The 18948-nt window shown below is 45.1% G+C and overlaps 2 protein-coding genes and 1 long non-coding RNA gene across 6 annotated transcripts in view; 2 read left to right on the forward strand and 1 right to left on the reverse strand.

Annotated features, from left to right (window-relative positions):
* Positions 1–13403, forward strand: part of JAK1 (Janus kinase 1) — a 125169-nt gene extending 111766 nt beyond the window's left edge. For both annotated transcript variants that reach the window (XM_036109957.2, XM_036109961.2), the window contains exons 13-25: positions 672–815; positions 1603–1690; positions 2144–2271; positions 2882–3017; positions 4664–4815; positions 5703–5853; positions 5974–6068; positions 7173–7365; positions 8099–8223; positions 8586–8758; positions 10328–10445; positions 11175–11285; positions 12122–13403. In XM_036109957.2, coding sequence (XP_035965850.1) covers positions 672–815; positions 1603–1690; positions 2144–2271; positions 2882–3017; positions 4664–4815; positions 5703–5853; positions 5974–6068; positions 7173–7365; positions 8099–8223; positions 8586–8758; positions 10328–10445; positions 11175–11285; positions 12122–12217 — 1710 coding nt within the window. In that variant the 3' untranslated portion in view covers positions 12218–13403. The remainder of the gene's footprint in view (positions 1–671; positions 816–1602; positions 1691–2143; positions 2272–2881; positions 3018–4663; positions 4816–5702; positions 5854–5973; positions 6069–7172; positions 7366–8098; positions 8224–8585; positions 8759–10327; positions 10446–11174; positions 11286–12121) is intronic.
* The window catches only part of LOC144381919 (uncharacterized), a 436617-nt gene that overhangs the window by 395521 nt on the left and 22148 nt on the right, over positions 1–18948 (forward strand). The gene's annotated exons all lie outside the window — the stretch shown is intronic.
* The window catches only part of RAVER2 (ribonucleoprotein, PTB binding 2), a 97476-nt gene continuing 91927 nt past the window's right edge, over positions 13400–18948 (reverse strand). For all 3 annotated transcript variants that reach the window (XM_036109997.2, XM_036109982.2, XM_036109970.2), the window contains one exon: positions 13400–15481. In XM_036109997.2, coding sequence (XP_035965890.1) covers positions 15335–15481 — 147 coding nt within the window. In that variant the 3' untranslated portion in view covers positions 13400–15334. The remainder of the gene's footprint in view (positions 15482–18948) is intronic.

Raw genomic sequence — 18948 nt, forward strand, 5'->3', positions numbered from 1 at the left:
CACACGCCGGGTAGATGGTTGGAAGATGAACGAGTACCTGGTCTAGAGGGCAATCAGACAGAACACATCAGCCCAGCAGATGATTTCTACCCACGATGTGCCGGGGTCTGGACTGAGGAGCCTTTCTTTATTCCTTCCTCTTCACTTGGTTCTAGAACAGCCCTGGGAGGTGGGTGCCATGGTTACCCTGTTTACAGAAAGAGCATCTCTGAGTTAGATGTCCAGCGAGCAGTCGAGCCAGCAGTAACAAGCCCTTCTCTTTGTACCCCAGCCTCTAGTAGAGCCCCGCTGGGGTCCTCTCTGAGTCCTCTTTGGAGGCCAAGGGTGGGCCGCTGTCGCTGGAGGCTGGTGGTGGTGCTGCTGGAAGTTTTATGATTGGCCAGGATTATGTTTTAGCCACAGGTTGTTTCTGAAGGTAGAAGGCAAGGAATGGTTTGGGAATTAAATGTCTCCTGGGGCCCAGGAAGTATCACATTTCTGTTTGGCTAAGTAGCTTTATGTTTCTTCTGGAGGCCTGACCAGGACAAGGCCCAAGAGGCTGTGAGCTGTGGAGGCTCTTTTGTTCTTGCCCCACCCCTTCTGGTGTGTTCCCATTAAGGCCTCAGTGCCAGATTCGGGTGTCACTGCAGCCCCAGAGAGAAGTAGCCCCAACCTCCTGCTTCCTCCTTTAGGGCGAGCACCTTGGGAGAGGCACACGGACGCACATCTACTCCGGTACCCTGGTGGATTACAAGGATGACGAAGGAACTTCCGAAGAGAAGAGAATAAAAGTGATCCTCAAAGTCTTAGACCCCAGCCACAGGGACATTTCTCTGGCAAGTGTCTTCCTCATAACCCCATCCCCTCCCTTCCCCCACTTCTGGAGCCAGTGGAGCACAATGAGCTAGGAAGAACCTTTGCCTTTGTTTTGGTCTGGTGTTTTTCAAACTTGTCATTCAGTCTGAATTCCTTTCTTCAAATACAATCTTAGATGAAGCAGGTATGTAAAGTAAGTGAGGGAAGATTGAAGATGAAGTGCATTGAGCAGCCTGTCCCCCCCCGCCCCTCTCACTCTCCTCCCATAGAGGTCCTTGTGGTGGTTCTGTGGAGCCCCAGGACTCTAGCTGAATCTTCTCGAAGTCCCTGATGTAGTCCAGGACTATCACTTTGCAGTCTAGAAAATTAAAGCCCACGGGAGTAAAAGGACTTACCTAAGATCCCACACACTGTTAGAGAGTGATAAAGCCAAGTCTCGACAGAGATCTGGTTTTTCACTTATTCTACTACAGTGCCAAATGTTGTTATTTCCCAAAGTTTAAAGGAAGAGAAAGTGGTGGATATGAGTACCCAATGGGGAAATTGTCACCTAGCCTCTGCCGCCAGCCTGGCTCTGTATCCTGTTAGGTTTTCTAAACAGATTCCATATCCCAGCCAGATTGGCTCCTAGGTAAAGGCTTGGCAATGCCCCTGGGCAGTCAAGGCCAGGGGAACCATTTCAGGGCCTGGGATCATGACAGTGGTGAGTGTTCCTGGGGCCCATTGACTTTCCTCTCAGTAGAGCTCCTTCGGCATCAGAGCCGTGGCGTCTGGCCCTTGACATTCCCTTGTGCTATCCCCCCACAGGCCTTCTTTGAAGCAGCCAGCATGATGAGGCAGGTCTCCCACAAACACATCGTGTACCTCTATGGCGTCTGTGTCCGAGACGTGGAGAGTAAGTGTATTCGCTTTGGAAGGGGAGGTTGGCCTGGCTGGGGAACGTGGGTGCTGTGATGACGATTTGGGGCCGAAGCCACCTTCACATTGCTTGGGCTTTTTGCCTCTTCTTGCAGTCGAGGAACTTGAGGTAGCTAGCAGGTCTCGTGCTTAATAGTGGGCGTGGAATGAAGTGCCGTTTATTTTTCACTCATTTCTTGAACGTTACTTGTTGCCAGCTCTGGCCGCACACTGGTCTGGACCCAGGAGGGTGGGGTGGGCAAGCTGAAAGTCAGAATGGAAGGTGCTCTGGGCAGGGGAGGAGGCACTCTGATGTTTGCACCTCACAAGGATGTTGCCATCCTCCCAAGCTGAGTACCAGCCACTAAAGTGGGTTCTCCTCAGAGGATGAGGGAAGATACTGTCTCAGATGTACAGAAGGTTCCAGATGTGGCTACTTTTGTGCTTGTAGATATCATGGTGGAGGAGTTTGTGGAAGGCGGGCCCCTGGATCTCTTCATGCACCGGAAAAGCGATGTCCTCACCACACCATGGAAGTTCAAAGTTGCCAAACAGCTGGCCAGCGCCCTGAGTTACTTGGTAAGTGTGTTCTGATGTCCGTGGTGGTCTCCACCAGGAACCAGAATGCCCTGTAGGGGGTGGCAGGAAGGAGTCTAGCCAGGCAGGCTGCAGGGGCCTGGGCTCTGTGGTTAAACACAGGTGTGCCTGGTGCTTGCTGGAAACGGTCATTTGGGGCCATTCGTGTGCTTGGGTATGAATCCTGTTTCGAGGGAGGTTTTATCACATCAGAGGACTGACTTCTGGAATGCACCATAGGTTAGAGTGAAAATAGCGCGATACTTGTCGAATGAATGAATGAAATTGCTTGCATCAGCAGCGCTTCCCACAGCTCAGCTGTTGGTGCATTACACAGGTTCTCATGAGTGTCATTCTCACAAGCCCTAGGAGGCCTGCTCCACCATTATCCCCGTTTCACTGGTGAGGGAACTGGGGGGCAGAAGGCCACGATTTAATGTGCCTGAGTGACACAGATAACTGGGGGAGAGCTGGGCTGCCTGGGCATTGCTGTCGCTGGGGAATATGGAGAGATGACTTGAGGGGCCGGGCTTGGAAACAGGGAGGGAGGGAAGGAGGGAAGACAGGCAGCCCCACGGGCAGCTTGACTGATTTCACCCTTTTCACTCTGCAGGAGGATAAAGACCTGGTCCATGGAAACGTGTGCACAAAAAACCTTCTCCTGGCCCGCGAGGGTATTGACAGCGAGTGCGGCCCGTTCATCAAGCTCAGTGACCCTGGCATCCCCATCACCGTGCTGTCCAGGCAGGGTGTGTCTCCCCTATCCTCCCACCCCAGTTCCCATCCCCACCCTCACCCTTCCACCCTCCCTGCCCCCGCCCTAATTAGGGTCAGGCCAGCGGGGAGAAGGGGGCTAGGGCTCAGGTGTGCTTCCTTTTAAAAAGGACACTTTGGCAGACAGGCTTGGTGCTCCTGTGCCCTGGGGGCCGGGGGAGATGGGGAGCTGAGGGAGGGCCAGTCCCTGCCCTCAGGGAGCTGAGTGGTCGGAAAAACACAGCTCACCCAAGGCACATCTTTGTTCTCAGTGCTGGGGTAGCACAGAGGGAGGCTGCTGGGCCTGGGGATGGTCAGAGGGGTGTCAGGAGGAGCTGGGTCTCCTTGGTCTTCAACTGTAGTTGGCGAGCAGTTTGGGGAGGCACCCGAGCGATTGCTGCTGTCCTGTGTGCTTTGAATGAGGCTATCGTGACCTCAGGGGCTCCACAGGAAGGGACAGGCCTGGGAGCTGAGACGCCGAAACCAGCGCTGCACAAGTTGGGCCAGTAGGCCATATCTGGGAGAGCAGCATGCCCCTGGCCTGGGGCCCTGGCCTCTGCTGGCCGGCAGTTTCCAGCACCAGGCACAGTGCCTGGCACTTGGAGTTTTGCTCTGTAATTCAAAGCATGGGCTACGTTTGGAAGGGAACCAAGATGAAAACAAGCCTTACAAATAAGACCTAAAATATCCATTCCTTAAAAGGGGAATGGGAAGCATCCTTTAGTGCCTGTGTCGTGCTTCTCACCCGCCCAACTTCCCACAGTCTGTGCAGATTCAGCCCAGAATCTCTCAAGGGTCCTGTCCTCAGCAACCATCTGAGACACAGACCCAGGAGAGCTGAGAGCAAGTAGAGAAGCCTGGGTACCCCACAAGAGAGGCCAGTAAAGCGCTGTGCGCATTCAGAGAGAAAGGGACATCATTTAGCTGGGGACAGAGCGTGGCTCAGGGAGGCGCTGGGGTTTCATGCAGGCCTTGTAGGTCAGTGAGGTGGGCTTGACGGGGAATGCCCCGTTCAGGAGTGGCCCGCCTGCCTCTCTCTCCCGCAGGGGCATTTCCCTGGATACAGCAGGGGTGTCTGTTCCAATCACTGGTCTTGGCAGGAAGCCCAAACAGGGCTGCAGAAGTAGCCAGGGGCAAGCGATGTAGGACAGCTTCACCTCAGTCTTCTTCCCTTGTCCTCTCCCACATAAAGCAAGCACGGCGTTGCAGGGGGATTGTGCGGAGTACATGAGATTAGCCCAGGCCTACTCTGTGTGGGTGGGCCTCTCTTCCTGTCTTTCCTTTCTTAAGCATTGGTTCTCCTTCCCCAGGGTGTTGGCCTCCACCCCTGGGGTGCTTTGCTCTTTCTGAGGCCAGAGCTTCAGAAGACTGGCCCTGCATGACCCTCCTGGGGGGCATGTAGTAAACAGACACATCTGCTGGCCCCGACAAAGACTGATGCATCTGAAGTGCCAGGGGTGAAGGGCCTGGAAGGCAGCACCTTTCACAAGCTCCCCACGGGACCAAGGCAGCCATGGTCCGTGTTTGGAAACATTGCTTAAAATAGTTTCTTCGTTAGTTCACAGTTCCTGCTGCAATGACAGTGATTACGCCCCAGGTGATTCCAGAAACTGATCTGTAAACATCTCCCGTCTTTTTCCAGAGTGCATAGAACGAATCCCATGGATTGCTCCCGAGTGTGTTGAAGACTCCAAGAACCTGAGTGTGGCTGCTGACAAATGGAGCTTTGGAACCACACTCTGGGAGATCTGCTACAATGGCGAGATCCCTCTGAAAGACAAGACCCTGATTGAGGTGAGCGAGCCGAGTGAGGAGGACTCCTTGAGCACTCAGGGATGTCTCGGGAGCTGTCAGGAAGCCTCATGTTGTGGGAAGAGGTGGATGTCTGTTTGAATCTCCTCCACAGGCTTACTGGCTGTGTGACCTCGAAAGTGTCACTAAACTTCCCTGAGCCTCAGTTCATCATCTGTAAAATGGGGATAAATAACACATTGCGGGGCTGTTGTGAAGATTAATAATGCATGTAGAGTGCCAGGCAAATATGTGCTGGTAGAACATTATAATGCTATTTAGCTCAGATTTTAAGTGCCCATTAGTCAGCAAAATTAACACAGATATTTGTTGAGTTTCTTTATCCCAGATATAGATATATAGGCTGTATTTAATATCACGGGTTCTTTCTTAGGCAGTTAAATATGTCTGACAATTTTACAAATTTAATGTAGGAGTTGTCTCATTAAGCTTAAATTTACTTAACTAATTTTATATTTGGCATTTAGGTTGTTTTTAAATTTGTAATGTTCTATCTAATTCTGCAGGGAATATCTTTGAACATAAATCTTTATGTCTGATTTATTTTTGAGTCATTCAATAGTTGGAATTAATGAGTCAAAGGATTTGAAGAATCTGAAGGTTGTTACACATATTGCCAAGTTGTGTTCCAGGAAGGCTGCGTGACTTCCCTGGAACGCAGCTTGTTTGGGACTGGGGTATACTGCCCATCTTCCTTGAATGTGGGTTTTTGTGTGGGGACTAAGATTTACCTAAACCACAATGAGGCAACAGTAACACACATGTTTATGAAGCACAGCTGTTGGGAATTAAATTAGGGATGGTAACTGAGGCTGAAAGGTTAGTGACTGGTTCCTTTGGTTTCTTCCATGTGGTTTTCTTCTTTACAGAAAGAGAGATTCTACGAAAGCCGGTGCCGGCCAGTGACACCATCTTGTAAGGAGCTGGCTGACCTTATGACCCGCTGCATGAACTATGACCCCAACCAGAGACCCTTCTTCCGAGCCATCATGAGAGACATCAATAAACTGGAAGAGCAGAGTAAGACAGTCTTGCTCTGCAGCTGAGAACAGCCAGGGGCCCAGGGGAGCGGGTGAATAACGAGGAGCCCGTGAATGGCAGTCACTCCTTTTTAACGTGGTTTCTTTTCTCCTCTCTTAGATCCAGACATTGTTTCCGAAAGAAAGCCGGCAACCGAAGTAGATCCCACACATTTTGAGAAGCGGTTCTTGAAGAGGATCCGTGACTTGGGAGAGGCAAGTTAGGCTGGAGTTCCCCGCTGACCATGTCACCTCTGTCTGCGTCCAAAGCTGCTCTCCATTCTCTGTCATTTTGGGCCAAGGTTTATGAGAGAAAGCATCTCACTGCGTTTGCTCTGGGCCAGTTGAATCACGTGGGATTCTCCATTTGACACAGGGTGACAGTGCGCACATACATCCAGAGGGCTGGATATACACACAGGATGTTGGTCTGCTCCCTCCAGACTTGACTCTTCTCTGAGGGATGGAAGAGAATGGGAAGGGAGAGATCTGGGGGAAGAGGTATAGATGGGGTAGAAACAGAAAAATCCCTGTCTCAGACTTTCCTGGGTATCTGTATCCTGCGAGGCTGCTTAAATGAGGGATTATTTACTACACAGGCCAGATAGAGTATCAGCTTTTCCCTTGGATCTTGAATGGGAATTTCCGAACAGCTAATGTGACCAGAAAAGCTACTGCGATTTGCGTCTTTGTCCAGATTTCCTGTAGTTTGGTTAAGTGAACATAGACTGTGTCCTGCACTGAGTACCTCCTGTGAGCCAAGGCTGTGTGCTGGCACCTGACAGGCGCGGGGTCCTTCGTTCCTCACACCATCCCCGAGAGGCTGCCACTGCTGTGGGCATGGAGCCCCTCCGGAGCCAGCTCGGAAGATGGGGTGACTGGGCCCACATCACTGCCTGGTGGCCTGGCTGGGAGCTGATCCCACGGCTGGTAAACACGCTTCATGCAGTGCTCTTTTCAGCTGCATGGTGGTGCCCGTCCTTCAGCCTGGGCCCATGGCTCTCAGAGAACACCACGGTTGTCCTGCAGGGCCAGAAACCGCTTTCATTTCCTTTTGGGTTACATTTTCATGGAAACTGGGATTGATGTGTCGGTTCACCAGGCCCCTGATACCTCTTTATCTTAGCCCCGTCACAGAGGGGATGGCACGTGAGACCAAGAGAGGAAGGGCCCAGGTAGGAGCTTGCTGCCCCTGAGGTCAGGCTGTGCCTCCCGCCCCTGGCCTTCATGGGAGCGGCACAAGGAGCAAGGCTCGTGTAAGTGTCCCTGCTGGCCCCGCGTGGGGCTCCGCTCATCAAGCGCACGGGTCTTTCCTTCTAGGGCCACTTTGGGAAGGTTGAGCTCTGCAGGTATGACCCTGAGGGGGACAATACTGGGGAGCAGGTGGCGGTCAAATCCCTGAAGCCCGAGAGTGGAGGCAACCACATAGCTGACCTGAAGAAGGAAATTGAAATCCTAAGGAACCTCTATCATGAGAACATTGTGAAGTACAAAGGCATCTGTACAGAAGACGGTATGTTGGGCACGGTGGGGTTGGTTTGAAAACGAAGGGACTGTCTGGGGTTAAAAGGCCAGTGTGAGCAGGCAGTGCCCTCGGCTGTATCTGGGCCACCTGGACACGCTCGCTGGTGGTTCCCGGGAGCTCTGCAGCTTCACCATCATACGCACAGTCACGTCCCTCAGCGCAGAGCTGCCAGGGAAGCCACCCAGCTTCCCCTGCCGCCAGGGATGATCCCAGCGTTCTCTCTCCAGTACTGGAGACTGGGCTTCACTCATCTGATATTCACACTTAGGCCCTATGAAACTGACACCCATTGTCTGCTTTTCCTATTCTGGTCCAGCCCTAGCCAGGATCTTTCATTTTCTAGTTGTCTATATCAAGGTGGCAAGCAGTATTTACTAATAAGTACATCTTTTTTTTTTACAAGCCAATACAATACATAACTGTATTCCAAAATTGGTAATGAAATGATGTGGCTCGTAATTTTTAAAAATCAGTCATCCACAGTGGTTTGCAGAACACTGTTAGCTCACTGGGTGCTGATGACTGGGCTTTGTTATGTACATGAGTGTAACTATCTCCGTTCTTTGAGGATCCCGAGGTTCTGGAGCTTAAGAGGTTCCGTAGTGATTCAGGGGTGACACAAATCAGCTCAGGGCCTGCATCTCCAGATCCTGCACCCTCTACTCTCCCACAGTTCCTTCATCTGGCGACCTTGTCCTGATGGGTGTTTTTTTCTAAACAGGAGGAAATGGTATTAAGCTCATCATGGAATTTCTGCCTTCAGGAAGCCTTAAGGAATATCTTCCAAAGAATAAGAACAAAATTAACCTCAAACAGCAATTAAAATACGCCGTTCAGATTTGTAAGGTAAAAAGAAAAAAACCACGTCAAAGATCAAAAAATCAGGCACTCTGTCCTGGGTAATTGGGTTGTAATTAGACTGCAAGTGGGAAGCTTTCCAGTAATTGTACCTGTACCATTTTGCTCTGCATGATTTGGATGAAAATTAGCCAGTACTAAGAAAACTGATTTGTTAATATGGCTGATTTAATGTGTATTTCTTTGAATTGGGTTAGTCTTAACTAATCTTGCATTAAAAACAAACAAACAAAACGAGTGATAGGTAAATGAAATGACATTGGTGCTTTTTCATGAAGCAGTGATGGATACAAAACAGGACCTGAACTAACCTTTAGCAAATGCACTCTCCCTTCACCTCTCTCCCTCAGGGGATGGACTATTTGGGTTCTCGGCAGTACGTTCACCGGGACTTGGCAGCAAGAAATGTCCTCGTTGAGAGTGAGCACCAAGTGAAAATTGGAGACTTTGGTTTGACCAAAGCAATTGAAACTGACAAGGAGTACTACACAGTCAAGGATGATCGGGACAGCCCTGTGTTTTGGTAACTGAATCTAATGTTATGTTAATGTTTTTTATTCTTCCTGCCCAAGTCAAGGCTAGAAAGAACTTAGCGCATTTGGAATTGATTGATTTCTGCCCTCAAGAAACACCTTTTAGGCTGTGTCACTAGAAAGCAGCCCACACAGAAATGCCTAAGGTTCATACGACACCATCTTCCAAGGAGTGGAGGACGCTAACCACCCCGGTGGCTGACATTTCCAGCTTCCCAGGAGAGGGCATTCATCTGACACAGTCCTTAAAACTGTTAGTAGTGGTAGGGGTCACATGCATGCACGGGAGGCCTAGAGGGCAGGTAGGAAGAAGGGGTGGGAACAAGGTGAGGAAGTAGGCACTGACAGATTCGGGGAGATCCCAGACAGAGCAGAGCGGAGCACAGTCCACAGGGAACTTGGCCGTCTGCTCATGGATCACCGCAGTGTCTTGGTCAGCAGGCTGCACCCTGACTGTGACCCCTTGCAGCCTGGAACACCATCCAAGGGAGAAGCTGTTTAAGCCTCTACTCTACTGCTCCTATAGAACAAATCAACACCTCCGAGGTGCGTCCCGCATAGACACAAACCTAGATCTCTCCCACTCATGGAGCCTAAGGCTTCATTCAGTCATTAATATATGTATCAGGGCCCTACTTTGTGCTGGGTACTAGTACTAGAGATCTGTGGTGAACAAGCAGATTGAGTGTAGAATTTAATGGATTGGGCAGCCAATTTCATGGTGGTATAAGCATGGAAAGGTTTAGGTTTGGTTTTCTGGAAGTCCTGTTAAGACTTTAAAAGATCCATGGGGTTTGTAAGGATGGTAGAAGAAGGCATGTGTGACTAGCAAGAATGAGATGAGAGCAGTGAATATCCTAGGACCTGAATCTGAATCAGCTCGGTGTGGGACTGGATCATGACAAAGTGGGAGGTCTCAAGGACTTGCTAAGGCGGAGCACCGGAGGCCGAGTCACAGAGCTGGCACTCTACCTTCGAGCTTTGGGACATACCACTGGAGGGTTTAAGAATGGTGGCTTTTGCTTTAAAAAGATCACTGTGGATGGGAGGGGAGCAAGATTGGAGCTAAGGGAGTGTGATTCAACCAGAGCCAGTGAGGGTGTGAACTAGGGCAGTGGTTAGGACAGTGACGGTGGGGCTTAAGAGAAGTGAGTAGGTTTGAGAAGTATAGGAACCTGGATATGGGGGTGCCTCCATTTCTGGCTTGGGCAGTTGGGTGTCATCCAACGAAACAGTTGACCTTGGAAGAAGGCTGCACAGTGAGGTCACTGCTGACTAACTTTGAACTTGCAAAGAACACTTGGGGTGTGTCATCCTATGCCTCCTCCACATGGACAGTCCGTGGAATGAAGAGCACAAACTAATACTTTAAAGCAAATACATGCTACAGAGAGCCTGTGACGGTATTGTTGTTCATGTCAGATATGTGCTTCAGCAGACGTGTGATTAGTACATCAAACACTGAGAAAAGCCGAAGAAGTGATTTTTTTGGAGATACTCTGTAATGTGTTGGAATATCCTTCCCAGGAAATGAAGTTTCATGGTCTGCTTTCTTTCAGGTATGCTCCTGAATGTTTAATTCAGTGTAAATTTTATATCGCCTCTGACGTCTGGTCGTTTGGAGTGACTCTGCATGAGCTGCTTACTTACTGTGACTCAGATTACAGCCCCATGGCAGTAAGTCTTACTTGTATCTTCATCCAAATCCAGCACCCATTGAAAATGTGTAAATTTTGTTCTTAAAGGGAATCCAGTTAGTGTGTTACAGTGGGAAGCGTCACTTTTCCATTTAACATGGTTTGTCACTTGACACTTATTTGTGGCTCTCTCAAGTCCTCATTTCACAAGGAGCCCAAGTTCTAGAAAATGATGCTGACTTTCAAGGATCTTACCTGTGTGAGGATTCCAGGGACAGTTTCCTGGGAGAATGAGGGAGCAGTGGGGAGGGCCTTGTTTGAGCTTCAGGAATTCATAAATGAGATCATTTTCACTGAGACAGTCTCTTCAGCCAGGGGAAGGGATGGTTGGTAAAGTCTGAGAGAGTGTAATCACAGACTAATCATTGAGAGCTAATCAAGATTTTGGGCTTTCATTTAAAATTACTAAGGAGAGGGGCGCCTGGGTGGCTTAGTCGGTTAAGTATCTGCCTTTGGCTCAGGTCATGATCCCAGGGTCCTGGGATCCAGCCCTGCGTTGGGCTCCCTGCTCAATGGGGAGTCTGCTTCTCCCTCTCCTGCTCCCCCCTCTCTCTCTGTCAAATAAATAAAATCTTTAAGAAAAATAAAGTTACTGAGGAAAAAAGCCTTTTTATTATCTTAATTTACAGTTAAACCTAGAAATTTTACCGTAATCTACTGTTGATATAAATATGTGCTAAAATACTTGATTTGGTTTGATTTTACATAGTTGTTCCTGAAAATGATAGGCCCAACTCATGGCCAGATGACAGTCACAAGACTTGTGAATACATTAAAAGAAGGAAAACGTTTGCCTTGTCCACGTCACTGTCCAGATGAGGTATTTGTGGGCTATTTTACAGTAATAAACTCAGTTTATGTTATGTTTTCAGGGCTTGAGTTACTTGGCAAGGGTTTGGGTGGGAAGAAGTAGAAAAGTCATTTTTAAAATAATTTCCTGAAGCTGAATTTCAGATCAGACATCTGTAAAACCTTCTTTGGGGCAGATGACAGCCACAAGTTAGGTTTAAAGTAAGGATTCCCTCCAAAAGTAGGCTCACCTCAGTGAGCACTCTAAAGCAACACACTCTAGTGTAGCCTGATTGTGACAAGTACATACAGAGTTGACCCTTGACCCACACGGGATTAGGGGTGCTGACCTCCTGTATACACAGTTGAAAATCTGAATGTGGCTTTTGATTACCCAAAACTTAAGTCTCCTGTTGACCAGGAGCCTTACTGATAATAATTACAAGAGAAAAAATGGTAAAATACATTTATAGCACTAGATCATATTTAATGAAAAAACTGTGTATATAACTGGACCTGCACAGTTCAAATCCGTGTTGTTTGCAGCTCAGCTGTAATTGCATGTTAGTAGCATTTATGACATTCATTCAGTTTTCTGTATTCTAAGGTGATTTGAGCCTTTAAGGCCAACTCTAAAGACTATCTGAGATGTACTGAAGAGTTTGTATGAATCAAAGAACCACCAGTGAGGGAATTTAGAGTCAAGTCTGCACTGAGGTGTAATGACGTGGATTTTTTGGAAGGTCGATTCATGAGCTTCTCAAGAGAGATTGTTCGTCAGTAATACTTTGAGTAATAAGTCCATTTATAAGTAGTAATAAGTCCATTTCCAAGAATTTTTTTAACTCGATTCCCCTCTTCTTACAGGTTTATCAACTTATGAGAAAATGCTGGGAATTCCAACCATCCAATCGGACAACTTTTCAGAACCTTATTGAAGGATTTGAAGCACTTTTAAAATAAGAAGCATGGATAACATTTAAACTCCTGTGTATCAGGTCCTCCTTCCCCAGCCAAGCCATTTAAAATATTTAATGGAAAAATTTGTATGTGGGTATGTAAGGCACACTGTGGTGCTTATTATGTGTAAGTACTTCCCTCTTGAAATTTGGCACCTGTAACAGATAATGACCACCGAAACAATAGAAAGCACTTAAGCACTCCTCCTTTTGAAGAGAATGGAAAGCACCGTTCTGTTTGGCTAGCGTACTGTCCCAGTTGCATACCAGAAAGGGAGAGGAGCCGACAGAAGCCCTTGTTCCCAGCCGCCTGTTGATCTGAAATGCTTTCCTGGCAGATAGAGATTGATGGACTTAGGCACTACTCTAACATGCCCTCAGATTTCAATATCTCTACAGTGATAGACCAAGCATTCTTGAAATATTAGATACCCGTTAGTAGACTATTGTTTCTATACCAAGATGAGTGTATTCCTGTCACCAGTAGGACTTAAACTTTGAGTTGTCTCTTCAGTGGCTTTGCTCCTGTCCCCATGGGTGACCAGCAATACTGAGTTTTGAGAAAACTGGTCAGAGCCAGGGGGACAGCTGTGGAATAGATACTCTGTTGCCTGTTAATTCTTGAGAACCAAGCCTGTGCTTTCCTAAAAAGTATACCTTTAATCAGAACGGACTCCAAGACCCCGGGTACTATCAATCATACATGCTGTTCAGAAATGTTAATGTATATCCTTTTCTAACTAACTCTACCACTTTGGGGGCAAGCTGTTGCAGCATCGGTTTTGGATGCTGTGTGCAAGCAATCAATCAATCAGTGTTTTCGTACTTAACCATCCATCTACAAGAGTTCAGGAGCTACTAGACAGTTTTTAGACAGTTTTCAGTTGCTTGGAGGTAGCTGGGTAATCAATCAAAAATGTCTAATCTCTGATTCAATGTGAACCGTAAGAACTTGATGACCAAGAGTCTGAAAAACTTTTTGTTAATGCTGTCTAGCATTTGTTTGATATCCTTACTTTTCACCTTTTGAGCCTAAAGAGTTCTGGATTGATTCAATGGCAACAATAAACTTGCCATTTAAATTTATTCAATAACCCCACATCACCAAGGTCTCTGTCTGTGTCAAACCTGTGGCCACTCTATATGCACTTTGTTTACTCTTTATACAAATAAATATACTAGAGACTTCACATGCAAATGCCTTTTAATATTAAGATTTCATTTTCAAAGCATTCAAACAATTTGTTTACATAGAAAAATAACAGTATAGACTTTGTGGGGGGGCGGAGTTTGGTAATGGTCCTTATTACAAACACCACTTGATTGGTACTTATCTGTTCTATCCAATGATACACAGAGGGCAGATCCATATGTGCTATCATCCAAAATAGCTTAGTTCTTTTCAGCCTCTTCCTGCTTTCATTTTGCAGCTCTGACTTAAAATTCACCATCTTCTGTTTATATTATCAGAGAGGTGTGACTAAGCATTGAAGATGCTTAATGCAATAGGAAATGGGAAGGAGAAGCGCAGAACATGGAGAAACCATTATTCATCTGCTGAGTCATAACTGATGCCGATCCTTAACTTTCTAGCTGTCATTTTCGAATAGAAGTTAATATGAAATAAATTAGACCAATTTCTTTACAAATCGTATGTACCACTTTTAAACTTGATAATTAGAATAGGGTACCTTATTACAAGACATTTAATGATCTGATTTCAAAAAGACTAGGATCATTGAGACTCATAACAAGGAACAAACTTGGAAATTTCTAGATGGCAAAGGGTTTCTTGTCTGATACCAAAGTCTTCAGGAAATGATGTCAGAAGTTATATGCAATAATCACAATTCTTGCTGAAGTAAATTGAGTTAAATAGCTGATAATTTTTCAGCCTAACACTACAAAAGAATAAGAGACAAAGCAGAAAGTGAGGTATAACTTACTAGCTCAAGATTGTTACACTGTTACTCCACAGTGCTCCTTCAGTACTGACGGTTGAACTATACTGTGGAAATAGGGCATTGGAGGATCCAAACAGGCCTTGTTCTAGCAATTAGATCATCACTAGTTTATGCCATGAAATCAGACACAGAAACCTACATTGCTTGCCACTTAGAAGTGTGTTGCAGAAGTTAGAGGATTAGGGAATTAGTGCCATTAGACCAGGAGTCAGCACACTTTCTCCCATAAAGGCCCAGACAAAAGTATTTCAGGCTTTGCAGACCCTATGGTCTCTGTCACAGCCACTAGAGCACACAAGTAGCCCTAGACAGTATGTAAATGAATGAGCATGTTTGTGTTCCAATAAAATTTTATATATGGACACTGAAATCTGAATTTCATAGAACTTAAATCTGTTCTACTTCATTTAAAAATGTAAACCTCATTCTTAGCTTGCAGACAAGTGGAGGACTAAACTTGGGTATAGGCTGCCAACCCCTGAAATTATTTCACCAAAGCTACTTTTTTTTTTTTTTCAAAAATAGCTTGTTTTTCACAAAAGGTATAAATGGTAAATAACATTAAAAGTTAAGCATCTATAGTTGTGTAGAACTTGGACCTTACTATCACTCTGGGATTTATGTTGTGGGGCTGATGTGGGGGTAATTATTTAGTTTGCATGTAGAGCATCTTTATAACATTACCACCACTGCATTTTGTAGTTGCAGTCTTGTAGTTCTAGGAAAAGTTCTAAAAATCTATAAATGAGATTACTTCTAGGGAAAGTAGATTGAAATGCACAGTGGCATATAAGAAACTCATTCTTCTAAGGCTCAGGAAACAAGACCGTTTCCCATTTATTGCTTCATACTTTTATATATGGTGTCAAAATTATTCCCAGTCCTAAACAAGGAATATTGGAACATTGTTAATTTCTCCAGTGGACTATAAGTTAATACCAATTAAGATGCATCTACTTGTAATGGAAAATGTCCTGTATTATCTTATTGCTACTTATTTTTTATTTGGCAATTCTCCTTGCTGCACAATACAGTTCCTTCTGGGAAATTAGAAACCCGTATTTAAAGGATATGGCTAGTCTGAATGTAGTTAAGGCAGCAATGAACAGCAGAGATACTGCAAAAAACCTTATGAGGTTATAAGGAGAGAACTTAACTCAATATACGCGCTTCTTTTTAAAGTAGGTTTCCATGTAATAAGCTCCTGTGCCCTGAGAATGCTGGTCAACAAATTCCACAGAACCACCTTCTGGGGCAGAGATGAGATATGATGAGCCTCGCTTTTCATTTCTTAAAGAGGATACCTATGAGAAAAAGCACAATGCTAATATCTAAATTAAAAATTGGTTTATTCATTAAAGATGTTTATAAGAAATGCAATTCTTCTGATTTGGTCTAAAAACAAAATAGGATAAATAGCAAATCTATCAAATTAAAACATTAAGATTTCTATATCAAAATCACTTGTAGAACTTTTAAAAAATACAAACCAGCCTCTGAGTGCCCTCTCTCCTCCACCCCCAATATTTGAGGGAAAGAAAAAAACAGCAATTGCATTGCTTCTGCTGTCCCCACCTAGTTAAACCCCACTGCGTCAGAATACCTATACGAGATGTCAGTATTCCTCTGAGAAAGGTGAGTGGCTAAGAAGTTGAACTGCATATCAAATTAGATGGTGGGTCTGTCTAGTAACAAAAGAAGTGGCAACGTACTAGTAGGTGTAGAAACACAAATGGTTCCAGACCCAAGTGGAACACAGGTGTGCATGGGGAATTCAAGACTGTTTCCAGAGCTCAGAGGAAGATGGCAGAATAGGAAGATCCTGAGCTTACCTCATCCCATAGGGGCAACAACGACATCTATGCAACTAATTCTGAAGATGACCTGAAGACTCACAGATCTTCCACAGCCAATAGAAGGCTACACGGAAAAGGGTAGGAGGAGCAGAAATGCAATATGGAACCAAACCCCAGCACAACTACCCACAAACGGGGGGACATCATAAACACAGAGGAGCAACGGGATCAGAGCCCACACCGAACAGCCTGCACTGGGAAGGTGAGTATCCACACCTCTGGCTTTCAAAATCAGCAAGGCTTACCTCCAGGAGAGCTGGAGGGCTGTAAGAAACTGAGTCTCCACCCTTAAAGAGCCAACAAGCCAAATAACAGCCCAAGACAGCACAAAAGAGTTTGAAAAGTACCTGGGCTATACATGGAGATTTATTGACTAATTTTAGGACATGTGCCAGTAGGGCAGGCATCTGCAGGACTTTTCTCTGGAAATAAAAGTGCTAGCAGGTGCCATTTTTCTTGCTTTTCCCCAGCCTAGATAGCCAGAGGCTTCCAGGAGTCAGTTCTAGCACTCTTCATCTGCCTTGCTAGCACTACATGCCCCATCATGTCATTCCTTCGTGGACCTGCCTGGGGCAGGGGAGGGATGCAAACCCTCTCCACCAGCACACATACAGCAGTCAGAGTGGCTCATTACTATACAGATAGCTGGGCTGAGTGCCAACCCTGCCCACCAGTGAGCCTACGGTGGCTGCAGTCAGGCCTCTAAGCCAGCAGCACAGAAAGCAAACCCTACCCACCAGTGCACCCACAGTAGCTGCAACCAGGCCTCACAGGGAGCAAGCCCTGCATGCCCGGCCACTTGCAGTCATAGCTCAGCCACAACAGTAGGGCACATGTAGCCCACACAGGGAACACCCTTGGAGTACTTGGTTCTAGTGACTAGCAACAGTTTACAACAGGGCCCCTTCTACACAAAGCCACTACTTTCAAGATCAGGAGACATAGCTGACCTGCTTAATACGTAGACAAACAAGGAGTTAGACAAAATGTCACAAAGGAATATGTCCCAAATGAAAGATGACAAAAATCACAGAAAAAGAACTAAATAAAACAGAGATAAAAGTTCAAAGTCATGGTCATAAAGATGATACTCACCAGACGAGAGAAGAGTGGATGAACTCAGAACTTCAACAGAGAGATAGAAAATATAAAAACCAATCAGAGGTGAAGAATATGATAGCTGATATGAGCAATACACTAGTGGGAATCAACAGATTAGAGGATGCCGAAGAATGGATCAGGGATCTGGAAGACAGGGTAATGGGAAGCAACCAGGCTGAACAGCAAAAAGAATAAATAATGACAGGTTAAGAGACCTCTGCAACATCATCAGCATAATAACATTCACATTATAAGAACCCAGAAGGAGAAGAGAGAGAGAAGGCAACAGAACTTACTTGAAGAAATAACATCTGAAAACTTTCCTAATCAGGGGAAAACAGACATTCAGGTCCAGGAAACACAGAGAGCCCCAAACAAGATGAGCCCAAGGATGTCCACACCAAGAGTCATAATAATTAAAACGGCAAAAATTAAAGATGAAGAGGGAATCTTAAAAATAAGAGATAAGTAAACAGTTACATACAAGGGAAACCCCATAAGGGTATCATCTGATTTTTCAGCAGAAACTTTACAGTCCAGAGGAGTGGCATGCTATATGCAAGGTGCTGAAAGGATAAAACTGACAACCAAGAACACTATATTCAGCCTTACAAGAAATGTTAAAGAGAGTTCTTTAAGTGGAAAAAAGGCCATAACTAGAAGAAAATTATGAAAGGAAGAACTTTTGCTGGTAAAAGTAAACATAGTAAAGGTAGTAGATCAATCACAAAGCTAGTAAGGAGATTAAAACACAAAAGTAGTAAAATTATATATTCAAAAATTAGTCAAGGGGTACACAAGATATAGAATAAGACATCATATACATAAAACGTGGAAGGAGTAAAAATTTCATGCTTTTAAAATGTGTTTGAGCTTAAGTGACCATCAAACTCAATGTAGACTGCTGTATACACATAGGATGTTATATACGAACCCAGTGGTAACCAAAACCCTCTAATAGGTAAAGAGAAAGGAATCTAAGCATAACACTCAAGAAAGCCATCAAACCACAAGGGAGGAGAGCAAAAGAAGGAACAAAACAAAAAAGTTAACAAAATGACAAAGAACACATCAATACTTACTTAAAATGTAAATGGACTAAATGGTCCAATCAAAAGACACAGAGTGGATAAAAAGAGTAAGACCCAAAGACTCATCTATATGCTACCTACAAAAGACTCACTTTAGACCTAAAGACATATACAGACTAAAATGAAGATACAGAAAAAAGTTATTCCATGTATATGGAACCAAAAAAACCCCAAAATCAAAAAACAAACCCCACAGCTGGGGTACCAATACTCAGATAAAATAGACTTTAAAAAAAGACTGTCACAAAAGAAAAAAAGGTCATTACATATTGATAAAGGGATCAATCCAAGAAGATATAACAATTGTAAATATTTGTGCACCCAATTTAGGAACACCTAACTATATAAAAAAAAATATTAACAGACATAAGGGAGAAACTGGCAGTAATACAATAAAAGTAGGGGATGTTAACACACTACTTACATCAATGTATAGGTCATCCAGACAGAAAAATGAATAAGGAAACAATGGCTTTGAATAAAACTTTAGACCAGAGGGACCTAACTATATACAGAACATTCCACTCCAAAAGGACAGAATACATATTCAAGGGCATGTGGGACATTCTCTAGGATAGATAGGCCACAAAACAAATCTCAATATGTTTAAGAAAACATATCATATCAAGTATCTTTTCTGATCAGAGCAGTTAGAAATCAATTAGAAGGAAAAAAACTGGAAGAAACACAAAACACATGTAGGCTAAATAACATGTTACTAAA

This window comes from Halichoerus grypus, chromosome 5 (genome assembly GCF_964656455.1).
Source record: "Halichoerus grypus chromosome 5, mHalGry1.hap1.1, whole genome shotgun sequence".
Lineage (NCBI taxonomy): Eukaryota > Metazoa > Chordata > Mammalia > Carnivora > Phocidae > Halichoerus > Halichoerus grypus.